The sequence below is a fragment of the Pseudopipra pipra genome, chromosome 5, assembly GCF_036250125.1.
Source record: "Pseudopipra pipra isolate bDixPip1 chromosome 5, bDixPip1.hap1, whole genome shotgun sequence".
Lineage (NCBI taxonomy): Eukaryota > Metazoa > Chordata > Aves > Passeriformes > Pipridae > Pseudopipra > Pseudopipra pipra.
Genome location: NC_087553.1, coordinates 29,817,978 through 29,835,427, shown reverse-complemented (window position 1 = coordinate 29,835,427; position 17,450 = coordinate 29,817,978). Strand labels below are relative to the sequence as shown.

The window sequence follows — 17,450 nt, the reverse complement described above, 5'->3', positions numbered from 1 at the left end:
CTGCCCTCAAGCTACAGAGATCATCAAGACAGATTTGTCAACAGCATCTGCAGACTTTCACCCTGCAAATATCACCACTGCTTTTGCAAATAGCATCACAAAGGGAATTCAAAGAGCTCTCTGTCCTTCACTGAAGCCAGAAGATTGCTCCAAGGAGGGGCAGGAAGATCTCACCTTTCATTTGACACTTTCCCACTTGAGAAGCACTTCACTAGTAAAAGGTTTCTGACTTACGTTTGCAGGCATCTGGGGCAGAGAAGGGCTTCCTGAGGTCCCGGTAGAAGCCCAGCTTGCAGCGCTGGCAGTGCTGCCCTTCTGTGTTGTGCTGACAGTTGTCACAGACACCGCCGCTGCGATTGCCTGATGCCAGCCATGCATCCATGTCAAAATGACAAGTGTCGGCATGCCCGTTACACTTGCACGCTGAGATGAAGCCAAAGGGAATAGAAAGACTCATTAAGGCAGTGAAAGATATTGATTTGTAGAAGAGAGACACAAAAGCCCAAGCCATGTTTTGGAATGGGGACTTGACCTATGAACCTGTTATTCACTCGTAGGCATGGAGTATCATTAAATTTTCATCCCCACTTCCCAGCCTCTAGAAGTGACATTTAAGAAAAAGTATTTTCTTTAACTCTTTTATTTCCAGTACAGGTTTCCCAGTACAAGGACAGCCATAGATGGTCAGGCCAGTGCAGGGAGACAAAAACATTGCAAAGAGAGCCATTCCTGCCACACAAACACGCAGTGGGTGCTGGGCAGAAGCGTGGCATTGGCTCTTCACGCACTGAGATGCTTTGCAAGCACCTACCCACCACCCCAGTATCTGCTGCCTCTTGGAAACATGCGAGAAAAGCACACATGGAGGAAGCATTTTGCTCTGGCAGAGGCTCTGGAGACACTGTTCCTGACCAGCTACTTACACTGACACTCTTTGGGGGCTCCAGTTTTGCCGTCAGCAGCCTGCCAAGGCTGGTCATTGTAGAGCGGGGCACAGTGCTGGCAGTGGGACCCTGCTGTGTTGTGCTTGCACATGCATTTCCCATGGACCTAGCACAGAAAAGAGAGCAAGGATCACCCACAGAAAAGCCCAAAGAGTTTCCAGGGCACAAGCAATGCCCACATACAGGCCAGCTAGATGCTATCACATACACGAGAAAGAGGGATAGCATAATGTCTGCCTCGATGCCCAGTGCAGCCAAGGACAAATATTCTGCAGTTACACTTTCAATTAGATTAGTATTTGTGGATCTGCATGTCATGGTATTGTATAATCATACTTTTTTTTTCTTTTTGGGATCTAAAAGGATCTTTAGAAGTTTCCAGGTGCAGCATGAATTTCCAGAAGAGATTAAAAAAAGCCAAGATTCAAAACATCCTTGGAAACACTGTAAAACCTTTCTCTTTTTCTCCCTCCCAAACATGAATACACCTTTGCAGTACTGCAGGAATAGCACCCACAACCTCAGCACCTAGCTCTGTGTGCCCAGCCATCACCAACACAAATAAGTACAAGAAAAAAGAAATTCAACCCCCTGAAACATAAATATCTACTCATCCTAGGCAGAATTTTTGCCCCACAAAGGAAGAACCAAGTATAACACAAGGACCATGACTGACTCTTCTCGGACATGTTCATGACAGATAATTTAACAGCTAGACAGCCCAGTGTAAGGAGGTAATTAGAGATGAAAGGCCAGCGTAGCACGCTTGGTGCCAGCTGCCCTGTCAGTCGCTGGCATTACTCACCCTGTTGGCAAACGCAAAGAAAACAGGATGTAGCCAGAGGGCACAACCAGCTCAGCAGTGCCTGGATGCAGTGAAATGGAGCTCTGCAGCAGCATGGCTCTGCTGGCAAGGCTGACGGCCCTGCCTTTTCCCATGGAGCAGGACAGGTAACTAGCTACTGTAGCTATTTTGGTGTGTGCCTGTGCTTGCAGCTTTACTCTGCTCGACATTTTGCTTTTAAATATACAGTTCAGCTTCTCCTGCTGCTCAGCAATGAGCCAGAGGCCTCAGTCTGCCCTGCTAGCATGGCCCTGTGCTCATGCCACATGTTGGCCATAAAACCAGTGGAGCTACACCAGCTGCCATCTGCTTTTGGCATTGAGAGGAACAGAGGGCAGTTGAGGTGCCTGGTGATCCGGCGTGGAGCTGGGCAAGGCTTTAACTACTACTGGAAAACTCTGCCTTCCACAGTATTTAACTTGCAGTTTTACAAGTGTGCTGTTCCTAACTGCATGACTTGCTGCTGGGATTGCCACAAAAAAGGTTCCTGTGAAAAACCTGAACAGGAAACAAAACAGAAGAGGACCTTGAACATGTTGTAAACGGCTCCTGCTTGTTATGTTGGTACACAGACACACAGACACGCACCACACACACACCTGGCTGATGATAACTCTCTGATTTATTCACTTTTAATGAATAGATTTCGGCTGGTATCTCACAGCGGTCAGATGTAACCCCTCCGTACAGACAAAATTTCAAAATGTACCTTGAAAGTCCTTCAAAGACTGTTCAGCAGCAATGAAAATAGCAAAACCTTTCATTCCTGCCTTATCAAAATGTCTAGATCATCAAAGGAAAATACAGAACAACAACTGGGCTGTGTAAGCAATGGATAGATACAGATGGAATCAGAATGCACAAGCATCTAAGCTAAAGTGAAAATACATTGTTTTCTATGCTATTTGGCCTCATTGCAGGTATCTGTTGGTCTCACTGTCTGGCTTATTGTATTTATATATGCCTAAATCTGTGCTAATGTTTGAAAAGAATGAGAAGAAAAAAAGAAAAGAAACAACAAATTTGTGGGGGGAATATTTAGTTCTCAAAGTGTGTCTTGTGTTTTCATATTTTTATTTTTGCTACCACCTACAAAATGTTCTTCAAACTCTAAGATGCCTCACTTTCTTAAATTACAACTCTTCCATAAATTTCTCTCTCTCATATTTTTTAAGCAAGCTCTACACACAGATTGATGTTACTTCATTCATATTTAAAAGCATACACCTGCATGCAAACAGAAAATGGCTAAACCTGTATTGGTCATAAGGTCATCATCTGGTGGTTTTGATGGAGTTCTAACTCTTTGATGCCACTTCTGGTAGGAGTTTCTTGCAAGCCCTTTGGCCATTGAGTAGTTAGGGCTAAACAGGTTGTACTACCCTGAACCACATCTGTGGCAGAGAAACCCTTCAGAAATCCTTCCTCAAAGGAGTGTCCCAGCCATTAGGATAGAGGGCCCCATCAGACCCAGGACATATGTGATCAGGAAGGAAAGCTGACCTGAGTGAGTCGGAGGGTGCCATGGCCAGAACCAGATGGTCCCCTTTGGGGCTTTGAAAATCATGATGACAAAGTGAGAAGGACATGGGAGAAGAATTGCAAACAGGGGTATCTCTCAGACACTGGGACACTTGGAATTACGGCTCCCCCTGCCAAAGCCCATAGCCTGTAGCCTCACCCCCCAAATGCAGCCTCCTCCTTGCCAAAACCATACAAAGAATCAGTGGGACCCAATCAATCAGCCAGAGGCTGCTCAGCATTAATAATCCAAAAACTCATCTGAAACTCAGCAGCACCCAAGAAACTCTCAAAAGGTTAAGCATCCTAAGACATCAGCACAGAGAGATGCAAAATTCCCCGCTGAGGAACATTCACAGTTCCAAAGAGTAAGAGCTCACATTTTCTGAAAGCCCAAGTACTGTATAATAGAGCATGCCACATTGCTGGAATAAAGGGAGGTGGGTGAAAATAAAACAGAAGAGGATGGGTATCCCAAGAACCTGCTGTGCCACCATTAATTTGGCATGCAGAGCTAATATGTAAGCCATTGAATAGCTGTGCACCAACATATTAATATTAATCTGTATGCGAACTCTAAAGAAAAAGGTTTTATAAAATTTAAAAGCTGTTGCAGCAATGGAAGGCTTGTGGGCTCTCAGATGCTGTGGCAAGGAGAGCTGCAAAAGAGCCAATTTGGAGATGATGGAAATCAAGCCAGCTGGTGTTTAGATAGCAGCAGAGCACGGCATGATGCTCCTGGTATTGATTGCTTGTAAAGCTCTGATGCACCTCGGCTCAAGGAAACAAATGATCTCCTGAAAAGCTTAAAAAAATACCCTAATAGCATGATTCTCATGTCCGTGTAAAGGCAACTGTAGGACCAGCACAGAGGCCTGAAGGCTTGGGCTCCCCAGCTGACTCGGTGGATGCTGGCGCAGCTGGGTCAGGAGGAACCACATGTTACCAGTCCTTATCAAAAGGGTGCTCCTTTGCAGTTTCTTTTCCTCAGGGTTTATCGCAACCAGATGTGTCAGTGCCTTCCTCGGCTGCTCCCTCCCAAACACAGATCCCACTGTGGATCCTGCACCCCCTTTGCTCGCCTGGGCATGGCCCAGCATGACTGTTCAGTAGCCCAGCCTGCCATGTACGCTTTGCAAACCTGTGCAACCCTGCTCACTGCTCCCATCTCAGTGGGATTCATGTTTGGGTGAACACACACAGAGGCACTGGATGCAATGGCCCAGCTGATCCTGCTTCTGTACCACATGCAGCTACCCAGACTCCAATCTTTGGGAGTAAGCTTTGAAAAAGGCAGTAGGGTTTCCAATTCCAATGGTGCTGTGCCTTTATAGTGGTGCTACTTAAATGGGCTTGACACTGAGAAAACTTTGCCTCTCCAGGGTCCCCCCAAGTCTCACAGTGGTCCCAACCCCTCTCAGCCAGGCAGAGCATGGAATGCAGACCCACTAACGAACAAGCTGAACAGCTAAATGGGCAGTCAAACCAGCGAGGGGAGGGAAACAGGGTCTTTAACTGCTTGTTTTTCAGTGCAACCATTTAGTTAGTGCCTTCTTTTCCCTATTCCTTTTTTGTAGATGTTTAATGAAAGTTGGACCCCGGTGCTTCAAAAACCTTGCCTCAGGCTGATGTATTTTTTCTCTTACATTATAGCATTATAATGACTACCCCCCAAAAGAGCTCTGCTTTAAAAAAAAAAAATCTCCATCCTAGCTTTATCCCATTGAAGAAAATATCTTTTTTCTTTTGCATAATTCCAGCATGACAGAAACATTTTTACATGTTGAAAGCAACAAAAGAAGGTGAAAATTAGCAAACCCTTTGTTGCAGCCCGTAGGCAGACATTATTTCTTTTAGTTATAAAGAAATACTCTGATAGCTGGAAATAGGAGAAAGACAGGACAAGAAGGGGTAATACAAGGAAATGTGAAGTGGTGGCAGATGAAAAACAGCCAACAGGTTGTCTACAGTGAGTAAATTAATGCCTGTAAGAACTGTAGGAGGGCCAGTTGCAAGACTGCTCTGCCATGTAAACACCCTGTCATGCCACAGAGCAGCTGGGAGACGGAGCTAAGAAGCCAGCCCAGCAGCTCTTCTGGGACTCAAGGTAGAGTGGGGAAATGATGTACTTGGCCTCCAGGATTTCTCCAGCATCTCAGCACATTCCTGAAAGCAGAATGTGATCCCTATGCACTGACAGGGAAAAGAGGACATTTTTTCCTCCCTTTTCATTCACCTTGACTATTAGTTAACTGTAAGGCGTACCCACCAGGGTCATTATGGAGCATTGCTAAGTACACAAACACAATTCCCAGTATGTCTCATCCCTTTAAGCATTCACACGGCTCTTGACTCATTTAAGCAGCAAAGCCTTCTTATACCATTTTTCATTTTGTCACGGGGTCTTTATATCCCAGTTCACTTTCACACTGTTTCCCTTCTTAGCTTGACAGCCCCGTCGCAATGTCAGTCATTAGAGGGCACAATGCAAACAGTGTTACAAAAGTTGCCTTCTGTAAGATAAACGAGTGTCTGATTTCTCTATACAAAGACAGTTGCTAGGGCATGCTTCCTTCCAGAGCCTTTTGTTGCTGAATTATAACCTTCTAGCGCTTCCTTTCAGATTGCAAATACATGGGTTTTTTTCTTTAGTCAAATCCTATAGATTACTTTTCCGTGCATTTATCATGTTCCAAAATGTTGAGCAGTGACAAAGAAATGCTGCATTGAGGGGAAAATGCTTTCAATATCCTGTTATGAACTGATTCATATTGCAAGAACTCACTCACTATATAGAATCCAACACAAATGCACACTAAAACAAAATCAACCAAAGACCTGATAGCGTAAATAGCCTAAATGGCTGGGAGGGGCAACTGCTTTGAAGAGCATTTCTTTGTTGGAACTGATAAAACTGTATTTTTTTTCACTTTCTTGGAAAATGGGCATGATATCAGCCTAAGGGAAAATCATAGCATTCACACTGAGTTTCTAACCACATCTTTTAAACTGTGTTGCGCTCCAACCACTGTGCCAGTTTTAGAACCAATGCCTACTGGCTGCTGTCAGCACATGGGGAGGTATTCTTTTCCCAAAGCACCAGACAACCAAATTTATGCATGAGAAAATTCTCATATCCTACCTCGTTCTTGTGAAAGAATACAAAGCCTGTTGTCCAGGGTGTGGGGGCTGTCTGGTGGGGTTTTTTTAATTCCTTGTACAATAGGCTTCTGTCAGTGTTGCTGTAGAAGACCTTGAGCATCTTTTGATGTCAGTAGCACGATAACAATTTATAACAGCCACTGGGCTACCACACAGGAAGGGGGAGGAATATTCACCCTGCCTGACTACACAGAAGTGCTTTAGCACAGTACCTCAGTCCTCCCAGGATCCCAACCATACTTTATCATCCCACCCCTTCAAAACTATAGAAGGAGCCTGGGGAGATCAGCTGGCTAACTTGGGTACATCAAATGCATACCTAAAACTAGGTGAAGCATAGCTGGGATTTGGTGCCTAACTGTAGGGCAGCTGCCAGAAATCAAATTCAGATGTATTTACGGATCAGGTTCCCAAATGGGTCTCTCTGTTCAGCCTAGAAAATAAAGCACAGTTCCTGGAAAAGTCCTTGATTTACACTGACACAGCACCTTGGACTACTAAAGAAGCATATAAGCGTAATTTCAGCAGTGCTGTTTCGGCACCACACCAAACCATGCTTTGGGCACATGTTTTAAATCCACTGAAGCTTCTTCATCTCTAAGTTCTAGTTCCCCATTTCCTTTCTTCCAAGAAAAGATGGCTGCTGTATCATGTTATTAAAACTATCACAGAGAAAACAAGAGAACAAGAGGATGAAGAAAACTGGACAGCTTCATTTGTTCCCATTGAGTTCAGTGCAGGTGAAAGATGTGCAGACAGCATTCCACTAGAGGTAATGGATGAGGGGAAAGGAAGGACAGAGTGGGAAACATTGTACAGTTAATAATAGTGGATTATCAATGATATAATGAAGTCATCAATTGATAGTGGATCTCATGGAGGTAAAAGCATTGCACTAGCAATGACACAGCCCTTTAAGACTGATAATTCATGCCACCCGTGAAAACCACTAAGCTGTTGGCAGGACTTTGCAATCAGGGAGGGCCACGGAGTCTCTGAGATGGATGAACTCCAGCTCTCACTTTGAGACAGAACTGCACGGCCGAGGTGAGGTATCTCTTGGTTTGCTTTCCCCATTTTGGAGTCCTAAATTTCAAGATCCTACTTATCTCCAGGCTTGCACGACACTCGCATCTCCTTTTGTATGACACTTGCTACAGTTGTGAGCAGGCCATGGGGATGCTTTAGCAGGTAAGGGGCCAAGCAGGCACTGCAATGGCTCCACGAGCACAAGCAAAGGGTGAGAAGATCCTGCACCACAGATCAGAGATAAAAACAGACTTCTCATGGCCACTGAAGATCAGGAGGGATCTCCTATGTGTGTGAATTCATTTCTCTACTCATGTTTGTGGTTTGCCATGTAATGTAGCTCACAAACTGATCAACTGCTTTGCAAAGTATGGTATGCGGTCTGTTTGTCCATGCACAGTTTTTTCTGGGTACGCATTGGGCTGTTGCTGATGAGTTTTGGGTAGTGACCCTTAGAATAAATTTGGGAGACGTAGGAAAGAGAGAAAGTATATCTGTATCAACCCGACAGCTGTCTGTGGCACACAAGTGTACAGCAAGGGACAGTCAGGATCATACTACTCATGAGGAGCAGCCCTTGCCATCCTTGGAAGGCAGCCAGGGCTTCTCTGTAGTCTTCCTGGGGAGCTCATGGAGATATACCCTCCCGCAGAGCAGAAGTCCCACCTGTATTTTGAGCAGAATTCACCTAAAGGCTGACATGGCATTCCTGATACTCAAACAAAACCAGAGCTTTCCCACATAAATTCCATTCTCTTTTAGGAGAAAGAGTGAACAGGGGAATTGCCAGCAGGAGAGGAGCACCACAGAGGGTTTTGCAGCTGGGTGGTGGTGAGGGCAGAGAAACAAATCTCTTTTCTTATTAGTTCTTGGCTACTGTTTTTTGCTGTTTGGGTTAATGTGAAATATTCTCACAGTGAACGTTTGGACTCTGTAAAGTCCAACTTTGCTTTGACTTGACTCGGATTGCAAAGGAGTCCTACCCCAGTGAATGGAGCTAGAGCTGCTTCTGCTGGAGTGGAAGGAGGCCCTCTTTGTCCATAAAGCCACTGTCTGCATCCCAACTCCTTACCCTAACAATGTCCCGGGTCAGTATTATCTCATGGGCAAGTGGACTTCTAGCCTCGCTTCAGCCATGCACAATATTTACCTTCAAAACTGTCAGTTTCTCAACTCATGGATGCCCAGACCTCAAGAAAAAAATGCATCCAATGGGAGAAATCCTGCAGCAGTAAGCTGGGCCAATGTCCCAAGCTGAGTGGAGCATTCTGGCCTCTTGTGTCAGGACCCTACACCAAACTTGACTGAACAGCAGCCCACAGCATCCCCACATCCTCACGCTGTTTTGTCAGATTCTCTCTGGGTGAGATGGCTGAAATGCTTCTGGTTACTTCACAAGATCTGGCCAAGACCTGGCAGCTATGCCCAGTGCTGCCATGACACTGTGACTTACTGCCCAGAGCAGCCCAAAAGAAAAACAAATATATCATGTCTGGGTCTTCCACTAGGCAAGCAGGGGCTGAAACTAAGCCTGCAGTTAGGATTTTGCCTGTACACTGAGACCAAGTAGAGGGTTAAGAAAACTTACACATATATTTTTTTTAAAACTCGGGGGATTTTTAAAAGGATTTTAAACTTGCTTAAATTTTGATGTTAACTCTTTGTCTTAGGGGATATTCTTCATGAGTGCTCCGGTCTAAACAAGCATAAAAACAGAACCAGATTTTATAATCATACTGTGAAATAATAATGTGCTTCCCAGCTTTTGTTGGGTTTGGTTTTTTTGTTTGTCCTTGGTTTTATAGTGAAGGTTCTGCTAAAACCCCAGATAGAAACAGTTACATAAAGACTAGATTGAAGTCCCCATCTCTCTCTTGAATGACTGACCATAACGCTTCAGAATTATATTTTCCCTGAGTTTTTCAGGTGAAATGTACAAATATGCTCCCTCTCTGAAATCCTAACCTTTTTTCAGTAGTTTTCTGACTTCTCCCAGCTAAACAGCCACGAACACCACAATCTTTCATCCCTTTTCTGTTCATTCACACACACGTCTTCCTATCATCTTGCAAATAATCTTCTCTTCCAGTCCTGAAGCAATGCACTGGCAAACTGCAGCCTGGTATGCACGAGTGGGTTGCCACTGCAGTTCCCGAATAGCAGTAACCTCGTGCCAAGCAGGAGCCTGGCATGGGCAAGGCTCAGTCAAAACTACCTCAGTCCTATGATGGAAACAGTGGTATTGGGAGAGGAAACCTCTTACCACTCCTTCACCCTCCCTGCAAACCATGGGGCTATGCCACCCCTACACTAACACATATCTCATGGGACATGCAGAATAAGCTGTATGACACAGTAAATGAGTCAGCCTTACTGTAGAAACATCATCTTTGGGACTCCTGCCACATAAACATTTATAATCAGAGTTGAATTTCCCCCTTGGGGCCAGCGCAGGGGCTTGTTGCTATTTCTTGCTTTGGTTTTCAGTGTGATTTTGGCACTTACTTCCTTCCCACAGCACTGCCTGTTACCTGCTCACTATCCTTTCCATACACTATAGCCATACTGGAAGCCTATTTGGCTGCAGGCTCTGTTACAACTCTCACTGGTGCTCCAGGGCATGCTCCCATGCAATTGTATCCCACCAAAATAATCCTGAGCACAGCGCTGTATGCTTTCAAATTGGTGTATTCTCAAGACGTTGCAAGACTAGCACTTAGAAGGGAAACATGCTGTTGGCTTCATGTCTGAGATAGTAATTTAAGTGAAATGAGAGTTCCCCAAAGAGCTGGACTCCTTAGCTTGAGTAACTGCCTTTTTTTTTTTTTTTATGATCTGTTCCCTTTCTAACATTATTCAGCACAATATGTTTGGCTGCCCCAGCTTTCCTTACTGCTCCTCTGCCAGCAAATCCAGGGTTTTCTGAGCCAATGTAGATGGGCAAAAAGGACAAGATGTTCTGGGGGTAGCAAGTGTCCCTGAACTGGCTGGGTGCAGGCATGCCATGCCACAGGCATATGTCAGCTGCTGCTGTGCCCATCGCCTCCCCAACGGGTTAGTGGCTCTTGCTTCCTTGGGACATGGGCGGACTGGGGTTTAGGTCTTGGTGGGTCCCAAGGCATTTGAGCTCAGAGCTCTTGGGATGAAGTCCCCTTGAAACCAGAACACAGGGTGTTCATCCAGAGAAAGGTATTACAAAGTGCAATAGAAAGCCTGGGAGTGAGAGTCAAAACCAAGCTCTCTGTCCCCTTGGTTCAGGACCCAATCTAATATCTGAGGATCCTCCAAAAGCAATGGCAGTCACATGATGCCTAGTACCTTCAGAGAAGCTCTCCTCCTACTTTGTCAGCAAAATGCCTTGCATTTATTATCTTTTAGATATTGTGTTATTGCAAGTTAGCATTTGGGGGAAGATGGGAGTCAGCAATTTAATTTTTTTAAGGATCTACCTAAAATAAACAAATTATAGAGGAGCACCTTTGAAGGATGAGAGTCCCACACCAAGGCACAAAGGAAGTTCAGTGCTTCAGCCCCATATGGAGACCACCTCCTTTGTAAAGACCATTTCTGCCCACTGTGCTTGGAATTCAAGGCATCTCCTGTCAAATATCGCATACTTGGACCTCTACTATCCCTTGCTATTTTTAAAACTCTGCTTTCCTGCAGTTCAGACATTGTTGGGTGCAGGTACATACCACATGGAAAACACCAGCTGCCTTGATGGGCTTGAATCCAGCAACAGGGATGCAGTGGTCAGCATGGCCATTGCAGAAGCAGCTGCCCTTGACGATGAAGTCATAGATGGCAAAGTGCAGGGATGGCGTGGGCTGGGGGGCCTGGGGGGCCGGGAGGCAGGGGCAGCCCTGCCGCTCCAGCAGCCGCACTCGCAGGTTGGTGATCTTCAGCTGTGCCTGGGCTTCCGCACTGTAAGGGTCCTCTGCGGCATAAGGCGGTGACAGGGCTCGGAATATCACCTGGGCAGAGAAACACAGCAGGTGAAGCAGAAAGGAGAATGTCAGCCCGCCTCACAGTGGGCCATGGAGTGTAATGGTAATGAGAGCATCCTCTGGGAGCATACACCAGGTTCTCATGATGCTCTTCCCCCTCCACAAGCAGTGGGAGCAGCAAATCCACTCCCAACCCAGTGTGCACCAGATGATCCCCTGTGACCCCATATGTCCCTCTCCACAAGAAGTACGGACTCTATGGGTGTGCAGTTACGTTTCACCATTAACTTTAATCAGAAGTGGGTGCCAATGCTATGTGGTATGGCCCAGCACAGGGACCAGCTCTCCTGCAGGTGATGCTCAGATGGGGTACTCTACATTAACACTCCCTTCACCAGAATGGGTGTATTTTTTAACAAATACAGCTCAGATTTCCAAATATTTGGTTCCTATCAGTCCCAGGCTATTTCCTAGTGGAAAAGTGATTAGGTATGGCAATTAGTACAGCAAGCTGATAGTCAAGAAAACTGAGATAAGAAAGAAAGAAAAGTGGGGGGCTTCCAAAGTTTAAACAAATACTTATCAGTCATTCTTTAACTTCAGTCTGATTGAATAGGTAAATATTGGCTCAAGGTGAAAATTGAGAGCACTAGATAAAAATAACCAATTTTCTTGAAAAGGTTTATTTTAAAGTTGTTGGTCTAGCTGCCTACAGTGAGAAATCAGAAACAGTATATACTTCATATGACTACGACTGACATAAAACAACACATTTATAACACATGTAATTAGTTACCGGTACATTTAACTTACAGGGACACTTTCAGATTAGTTAAATTGCTCTTCACTGAACAGCCACTGAAGGCTTGATGAACTACAGTGTTGATAAACAACATTCAGTCAAGTCATTTGAGGGTTTGAGGGTGTGATGCAGCCTAATGACTCGATGCACCACTCCCAGCAATGACTTCAAACCACCTCAAACTACCCCACTGCCCTGCTGGTAGCCACCCATGCCACCCAAAATGTCAGTCAGCCTCTTACAGACAGCAAGGAGGTGTGTGGCATCGAAGGGTGACCACTGTTTCTTGCCTGGTGAGAGGCAGGGCACAAACCTGCTGCTATCACTGTCAGAGATCACAACTCCTAAATCCACTCCTCCCAAAAGAAGTGGCTGATATGCTTCAGCTGATAAAGGCTTCTATTTTATTTGACCAGGATTCACAGATCCTGGAAATAATGACCACAGTGCTGCCAGCTGGCCTGCCCGCGTGCTTTGCCTACCGGCTGCTGCCTCCATCAGCACCACCACTGCTGGCACCGCTCCTGGCCAGGACCTGGCTTTTCTCCAGAGCTGCCAGAATCCAACTGGAGGAAGCTTTGTCTCAGCCTGGAAGGAGATTTAGCCCTTGTTTTGGAGCTAAATGGTGGCAGCATGCTTTTGCGTGCCCCGTCAGCCTGTCAAGTACAGTTGCGACCAGCATGGTGGTGACAGCGGGGCTCAGGCGTGCTGGAGCTGGGTGTCACATGCTGGCAAAGACATCACAGCAGCAGTTCTGCACTGACATCCTTCAAACCCTCCCTCCAAAAGGTATTTGAGCATCTTCTGCCAGAAAGACTCAGATATGGGAGAAGGTTAACCAGGAGAGGTGGTCAGAGGACAAGGCTGGGGAGCAGCACATCCCTTGTGCAGAAGTGTTGAGTCTGATGAGGGGTATTAATAAACAGTAACACACTTCAAAAGATTTTTTTGTTTCTCCTCTCTTCCAGGAATATACAGAGTTTTTTCTGCTTTCCTAAAATAAAAATATAGAGCAGGTATGAATAGAAATGCAAGCAAACCCAACTATCAAGTCTTGCACCTCTTCCCAAGGCTTCTTATTCACTCAAATTTAAATCAACATCATTCTGATCACATTTACTTGCTACTGGCTTTGTGAATACACAATGCTTTCAGATATGGAAAGAAAATTCCTTGGGATACATCCAAACTGGTGACATTGATTTCCGTTTAGTGAAGATGATAGAAAATGATAGGTCAAGGATTTTCAGTAAAAACTAGCATTTTGGGTTTCTTGCTATTACATAAATTGCATCTCAGAGAGTTCTTTGTTTGTCCTTGTTCAGATGAAAGCAGGGAAGGAAATACACAAATAAGAACAATTTATGCTAGATGGAGCTGCAGACTTTCCTCTCATGTTTTTGGTTTTCCTTGTTTATCTATCCCTGTTTAATGTGACTGATGCTTGTGGTTCTAGCAAAGACAATCGCAGCACGGAAATCAATAACCCCGAGTGCCTCTGCACTGAGAGAGTTAAATCTTGTCTGTGTGGAATTCAGGGGGAGTTTTGCTGCTGATTTCAATGGAGCCAGTATTCCAGCTCAGATCCCTAAATGCTACAAACATTTCTTTTTATGGCTACGCGAAAACAGTGATGCTAAACATGAGCCCTATCTGTAATTCCCAAGGGCTGTGGGCTCTCAGCCACTTCCCTGTGGCTGTCCTGTATTGCTCCAGCTGTGCCCAGCAGCCCCGACCCTGGCTTCAGAGCCACACTACACCCTGCAGCAGTGTAACCTAATGGGGTAAGTCTAGCGTCACTGCTGCCAAGACAGTAAAACATCCTCATCCCTCCATCCCAGACACTAGAAGCTCTGCTTTAATAAAATACAAACTGGTCATTATAACATGTAGGACACCATACAAATAGCAGTGCTCTGCTCTGACCCAGCAGATTAAGCTGGAATTCTACAAGCCCCCAGACACTGCATAATAAGGTCAAGGACATGTTTCCCAGCAGGATTTCCCTATTCAGTCATTAACATCACTAATTTTGCCTAGCCCATCTCAGGAGTCAGCACACTGCTGGGGCTACACTGCCCTCATACAGCTGTTATGGGTTTGCACCCCTATGCTGCCCAGCACCCCAGCCCCAGGTACACACATGGGCAGTGCCAAATTTCCTGCTTTTACCTCTTCTTGGGCTTTTCTGTGCAATTGTCCCAAGAACAGGATAGGCACAGGGATGTGGTATCCTCTCTGTGAATGAACCATGGTTTGCACAGCAGACCTGACTGGGTTTTCACACCTCTGGTTCTTCTAGCTACCACAGTCAGAGGTCAACCAAAATACTGTTTAGTTTTAAGAGTGCAGGGGAAGTGTGTAGGAACGATTTGAAAAGAACACTGTGTCAACATGTATGTGCATCTGATGATGCATCTTTGTGGTGCTACTGGGTAGGACTTTGGTCCCACTGCCCATCTATGATTCTGTTGGGCCAGTGCTCACCAGCTGCTCTGGGACACTCATGATGAGGTGTCTCAGACACAGCCATAATTTCCTCTTTTCAACAGCTTTCCAAAGCCCTGCTGGTTTATCCTGCTAACACCACACAGGTGTGCCAGGCTCAACTCCTCAGTGGCTCTGTCACCACAGTTGTGGTCTTGGCTGGTGTGCAGACATGTCATGTCTACTTTTTAGTTCCCTCTTGTCCCCTGGAGAAGTTATTGCTTGTTTTCACAGAGCAAGGCCTTTGCCAGGACATAGCTCTGCCACGCACAGGGGAACACAACCCTTTGGTGGTGGTGCAATGGCATCAGAATCCAGCCATCTGCATGAAGCAAGCCTCAACAGGAAGCACCCCATGGTGACCAGACCTTTCCACTCAAATCTGTCTCTGTCTATGAGGCTTACCAACAAAATGTCAAAACCCATCACTACAACATTAGGTAGGCAATGTGACTTACATGGTAGTCAGCACCACATATGATAGCAAAAGCTGGGAAGCCTGGATCTTTATATCAGCAGCTCTGAAATGTACATACTAATTGAAAAAAATTTATATTTTTAAAAACAAGTCAGAAGTAATACATTGAAACCCCACAGCATTTCTATACTTTACATGCCACATTATATCCTATCAGAAAGTTATTTTAATTTACAGTGTTGCTAGCTCACCATAAATCTTACGATATTTGGGATTCTTCTTAAATGCAGTACCAGGAATTGAATCTTTATCTCAGCTTCCATTTAAAATTAAGCATCTGGCAATATCTCACATCTGAGCACAAATGTCACAAACCAGGAGGCAAACAAAAAGAACCACTGTCTTTATAAAAGAAATTTTCTAGTATTTGGGGTAATGTTCCTCCAACATCACACAGAATTATGCTGTTGGATCCCATGTCCTATAAATGCAATGTCTGCATGAAGCAACATCAATAGAGGAGTGATTTACAAGTTGCACAGGGATTTTTTTTGGTGTGGTGGTGGTCTTTCTACACAGCCAAACAGGAACTGTAGTCTGCAATCCACTGCTATACCTCAAGAGGGTTGGGTTCACCTGACCCTCTTGGTATAATGCCTGGTGGCAGCAGGTGGGGGCCATTCCACTCCCAGGGGAAGCCCACTTCACTCACAGGGGAGCAGGAGTGGATACGCTGTCCTACAGTGCCTCGCAAACGCCATGGAGTAAAAATATTCTGCTCTTCAGCCAGCTGTCTGGAGTCTGGGCACATCATTACAGAGATACCCTCTATTAGTTTCCACAGAGTTTAAATTTCCTTATGGGCTGTCATGAGCAACTCTTGCTCTGTTGATTACTTCACAAGTTTGAGTGGCAGAAGAAGCCTGAGCTCCTTACCATTCTGCAGATGCAACAATGTAGCCCTGTATATAAATAAAGCATCAGCCATGAACATGGTGCACTCAAGTAACTGCATGCACCACAATGACCCTGACATATAAATACATAAAGTCCCTTTGCAAAAAGTACCCTACTATGTTTACACGCAAGAGGCAATGAAAGAACATCTTTATATATATCTCCACAGTGGGAAGGAAAATGCTAATGAATGATTCTGACAGCAAAATAGGAGCAAAATAGGCTCTGAAGCCAAAGCTGCCTGAGGAAGTCAACAAAACCAATGAAGGATTTGCCAGGAGCAAAGGTTTTTCGATGAGTCATGGGCCCATCTCAGACTGCTGCAGCCTCCACCGGATGCAGCTGCAAGGGCCCAGACCTTTGTCAAGACTCAAGTGTCCACAGTGATAGAATGGGGCTCTTTGGGACACAAATGCCCACGACATTGAAGAGACACGCACGATCCACAAAAAGCTTCTTCCTCGCAGGCCTTCAGAACTAGGCACAGTCACAGAGGCTGTGGACAGGGACTGGCAGCTGCCATGCATGTGCCTGTTTCCTGGGTCCCTGCACCTGGCCAGAGGTGCCACATCCAACCTCCAACTGGGAGCCTAGCCTCAGCCAGGAAGGCATCAGGAAATAACAATGTCAATAATTTACATTAATAAATTAATAAATATTAATAAATAATATTAATAAATTACACATAATGAGTGGATGGGAGACTCAAGAAGCATATACACATGGGAAAAAGCCAATAAACAGGAATATGGTAGAAATAAAAGCAATAAACAAATATTAAAAACATGACCACATTTTCATTTGGTTGTAAGTGAAAACCAAGGTGGTAACATCACATGAAATGATCTGTGATTTCTTTCCAAAAGAAACTGATGAACTCCATCCTGTATTGTCTGACCTGGATGCAAGAAAATGTGTCATTAAGTACCCTACAATAATGCCCTATCCATATCAGTGATTCATCTAATTGGCTCATGGCATTTGATAAATTCAGTACTGCTTTATTTGATTTTTTCTGGTACTTTTATTCCTTTTAATGCATTTGACAGGAACACAAGAAAAGATAATGTGAAAACAATCTCATTCCTTCACAAAATCAAGCCTGGTGGGCTACTGCTCCCTGTGATGAAGGTTGCATAGCCACAATAATGGTACCTTCTACTAACGAAACAGACTTATTTCATGTATTACCACTCCAAGCAACAAGTCTGTAGGAGAGAAGCCCACATACATCTATGTGCTATGTTCACTGCAATGACTGTAGGCTAAAAAAAGAATTTTTTGCAGATGCTGTAAATTATTCACGTGGTGTGGGAAGTTTATCAGCATAAGCTGGGCA

General features: G+C 44.9%; 1 protein-coding gene and 1 long non-coding RNA gene across 3 annotated transcripts in view; one reads left to right on the top strand and one right to left on the bottom strand.

The window, feature by feature from the left end:
* The window catches only part of NTN4 (netrin 4), a 45,243-nt gene that overhangs the window by 14,216 nt on the left and 13,577 nt on the right, over positions 1–17,450 (bottom strand). For both annotated transcript variants that reach the window (XM_064655436.1, XM_064655437.1), the window contains exons 3-5: positions 11,196–11,474; positions 924–1,050; positions 235–423 (exon numbers count right to left, since the gene is read on the bottom strand). In XM_064655436.1, the coding sequence (XP_064511506.1) occupies positions 235–423; positions 924–1,050; positions 11,196–11,474 (595 nt within the window). The remainder of the gene's footprint in view (positions 1–234; positions 424–923; positions 1,051–11,195; positions 11,475–17,450) is intronic.
* On the top strand, positions 11,386–13,192 carry LOC135414558 (uncharacterized). Its single transcript, XR_010430720.1, has 2 exons — positions 11,386–11,495; positions 13,039–13,192. It is a non-coding gene; the product is annotated as an uncharacterized LOC135414558 (long non-coding RNA).